We start from the raw sequence: 3,856 nt of genomic DNA on the forward strand, positions 1-3,856 counted from the left end.
CAGCTGGTTCTGGTTGTCAGCAGCAAAACTGGTTGATCCACTCTGAGAAGGTGCTATTTAAGAGACTGAGCTGAAAACAGCACCTCAGACTGAAGAAGTCTCTTGGATGAGAGACGAAACGTTTCTACATTTTTTTGCTTTTTTTTTTTTTTTTTTTTGTATGTCCAGAGGACCAGATTGAACTTTTTTGGATAGGTTGTTGAGAGTTTTGTAGGTTAAAAGTAAGCTTTGAATTCAGTTCTGGACTTGACGGGGAGCCAATTGAAAGAAGCTAAAACTGGAGATATATTATCTCTCCTACTAACGAAAGTAATGCATGTAACTACAGTTCTATGAATCCCAGATGACCGCCAGAGGGCAGTCCTGAAAGCACTGAATGTTCCCTGTGCGCTCAGGGTGAACGATTGTGTATGAAGTCTGAACCCTCTGCGTAATGTGCGCACAGTTTCCGCGTGGCTGAAAGGACGCGCAAGTATACTGGAACCTTTAGCCTCCCTAGTAAGGTCTATTCATGGGTACTGGAGAAGCGAGTTCGATTGTTGGTTGAATCTCAGATCAAGAGGAACAATGTGGGTTCCGTCCTGGCCGTGGAACACTGGATCAGCTCTTTACCCTCACTAGGGTCCTCGAAGGATCATGGGAGTTTGCCCATCCAGTCTACGTGTTTTGTGAACTTGGAGAAGGCATTCCACCATGTTCCTTGAGGCACACTATGGGGGGTGCTCAGTGAGTATGGGATTGGGGACCCGTTGTTATGGGCTGTTCAGTCCCTATACAAACAGTGCGAGAGTTTGGTTCAAATTGCCGGCAGTAAGTCGGACCGCTTCAAAGTGGAAGTTGGACTCTGACAGGGATGCCCGTTGTCACAGATTCTGTTCATAACTTTTATGGACAAAATTTCTTGGTGCCGTCATGTGGTGGAAGGTTTCTGGTTCGGTGGCATCAGGATTCCATCTCTGCTTTTTGCAGATGATGTGGTCCTGTTGGCGTCATCGTGCCGTGATCTTCAGCTCTCACTGGAGCAGTTGGCAGCAGCGTGTGGAGCAGCTGGGATGAGAATCAGCACCTCCAAATCTGAGGCCATGGTCCTCAACTGGAAAAGGTGGATTGATCTCTTTGGGTCGAGGGGAGGTTCTGCTTCAAGTGGAGGCGTTCAAGTATCTCAAGAGTTTTGTTCATGAGTGAGGGAAGAATGGAGTGTGAGATTGACAGACAGATTGGTGCAGCATCTGCAGTATCATGGACTCTATACTGGTCCGTTGTGGTGACAAGAGTTGAGCTGTAAGGCAAAGCTCTCAGTTTACCGGCAGTCTATGTTCCTACCCTCACCTATGGTCACGAACTCTGGGTAGTGACTGAAAGAATGAAATTGTGGATACACGAGTTAAAATGAGTTTCCTCCGCAGAGTAGCTGGATTCTCCCTTAGAGATACGGTGAGAAGTTCAGTTATCCAGGAGAGACACAATAGAACCGCTACTCCTCCATGTCAAGAGGAGTCAGTTGAGGTGGTTCGGGTATCTGGTAAGGATGCCCACTGTTCACCTCCCTAGGGAGGTGCTTCAGACATGTCCAACTGAGAGGAGATCCCGGGAAAGACCCAGGACATGCTGGAGAAACTATGTCTCTCGGTTGACCTGGGAATGCCTTGGAATCTTCCCAGAAGATATGGAAGAGGTGGCTGTGGAAAGACATGTCTGGGCCTCCCTGCTCAGGCTGCTGCCCCCGCGACCCGACTTCGGAATAAGCGAGGGATAATGGAAGGATGTTTTATCAGTTTTTCTAGAACCTTGGCTAAAATGCAGAGTTTGGAGATTGGTCAATAAATGTTCAGTGAGGTGGGGTCACCTCCCTTCAGCAAAGGTAGAACAAAGGCTGTTTTCAAAGTGTCTGGAATGGAGTTTTGTCTTATGGACAAGATGTGGGCCACAGGGATTGCGATGATATGAGCGGCCAGCCTTAAGAAATAAGGTGGAAGTTCATCTGGTCCTGCAGATTTTTAGAGTCTAGACCTATTAATTTATTAACCTAGTAACTGAGAACGGTGAAAATGAAAAGGTTTGATTTATTCAAGATTGACTTGTAGGAGGGATTTGATTCGAAGAAGTTTGGCTTAAAGGAGAAGTGGTTGATTTTCCATTACATTATAGCGGCAGCAGCTGCAATGTATGCCTCCAGTGCCCTCACTTGGCACAATAACCCAGACCTATCACCAGTCCCTCCTGATGTAGGCTGAAAATGTGTCAGCCTCAATGGCACGTTGGCTCAATTGGATTAACCTGTATAAATAAAGGTTGAATTAAGAACACCGTTAGTTCAATCAAAAACGCTGATCTCAAGTTGGCTAAAATTGGGAGAGGGGGCAAGACGCTACCGTCACCAATTAAGGTACGATACCAAAAAGGAGAGGCTAACACAGTTAGCTCAACCCAGAACCCCAATCAGAAAGTTGGCTAAAATTGGGAGGAGGCGAGATGCTACAGTCACCAATTTAAGCAAATAGCGGAACAATGAGTGAGCACCCTCGGGGAGGGAGAGAGGCCGAACAGGAGTACCTGGAATTGCCATTGGCGACCCAGTTAGGCAAACCTGAGAAAGCGGCAGTGTTCTGCCGCAACAGGTACATGAAAGTATGCATTTTTCAGGTCTATTGATGTAAACCACTCTCCCCTTGCAACAGCTTGAAGAATCTCTGCCGTGAAAGGGCAGCACCTTTAAATATCTATTGAGTTCCCTCAGATCCAAAATGGGAAGAAACCCGCCTGTCTTCTTCGGGACGTGGAAGTATGTTGAATAGTAGCCTCTGGGTTGCAGCAGAGGATCCACTGCCTCTATTGCTCTCTTGGCCAGTAGGGCGGAAAGCCCCATGTCTGGTGCTTGAGCTTCCACTGGGTCTGCGATTACAGCCACCTTGACCCAGCGTGAGATGTGAGGCCACCGTCGGAACTGTAGCTGGTAAATATGAGTCGAGTGGCAACCACCCATGGATCCACAGCATGAAGATGTGAAGGACCCCACTCACCCAGCACACACACTTTTTGCCCCACTCCCCTCAGGAAGGAGGTTAAGGAGCATTAAGTGTAGAACCACTAGACTGAGGAACAGCTTCTACCCTGAGGCTGTTGGACTCATGAATCTCTAACTAGAATAATCACTGTGAAAAAACATATGTTGCTGCTGATCTGTTTCATGTTGCTGCTGATCTGTTTCAATGTTGATGTGTTCATGCGTGCACATCTGCTCACAGACTCATGTTCATGTTTGTGCTGATGTTCAATGTTTTATGTTATGAGTGCTTAGTGTATATTTAGTAGATGTTTTTCTTAGTTCATATCTTAGATGTTATTACTGTTTTTCTTATACATTTTATTGTTGGATGTAACTGGGACCCTGTGTACATAATTTCGCTCCACCACATGTACCACATGAGGTGCGAATGACAATAAAGAAACTCTGACTCTGACTGACTGACTCTCTCTGAAGAGCCCAATAACTGAGCTGCTGATGAGAAAAATATCTAATAGTCAGCCTGGTGACAGTTTATTTCTCCACGGCCCCTAAGGGTCCCGGGGGGTGGGGGGTCAGCGTTTATGGTCCGAACGTCTGGCTGGTTGGCTGACTTTTTTCATTCAAGCTTTATTTATACAGGTTAATCCCATTGAGCCTCTATAAATAAAGGTTGAATGGATTAACTCACAAAACTAACTCACAGTTCCAGGAACTCGTCTTAAGCGCAGAGGTGACAGGGCCTTCTCTGTAGCAGGACCAAGACTCTGGAACGAGTTACCTCTGCTTGTCAGACAGGCCCCTCCCTCTTGGTTTTCAAGTCCCGTTTAAAAACCCACTACTATTCAGTAG

The 3,856-nt window shown here is 46.5% G+C and overlaps 1 protein-coding gene across 1 annotated transcript in view; it reads right to left on the bottom strand.

Annotated features, from left to right (window-relative positions):
• LOC119423582 (kinesin-like protein KIF20B) overlaps positions 1-3,856 on the bottom strand; it is a 32,793-nt gene that overhangs the window by 2,850 nt on the left and 26,087 nt on the right. The window contains 1 exon segment of the mRNA XM_037690980.1: positions 2,761-2,908. Within this exon segment, the coding sequence (XP_037546908.1) occupies positions 2,761-2,908 (148 nt within the window).

The sequence above is a fragment of the Nematolebias whitei genome, chromosome 17 (assembly GCF_014905685.2).
Source record: "Nematolebias whitei isolate Nwh7 chromosome 17, NemWhi1, whole genome shotgun sequence".
Lineage (NCBI taxonomy): Eukaryota > Metazoa > Chordata > Actinopteri > Cyprinodontiformes > Rivulidae > Nematolebias > Nematolebias whitei.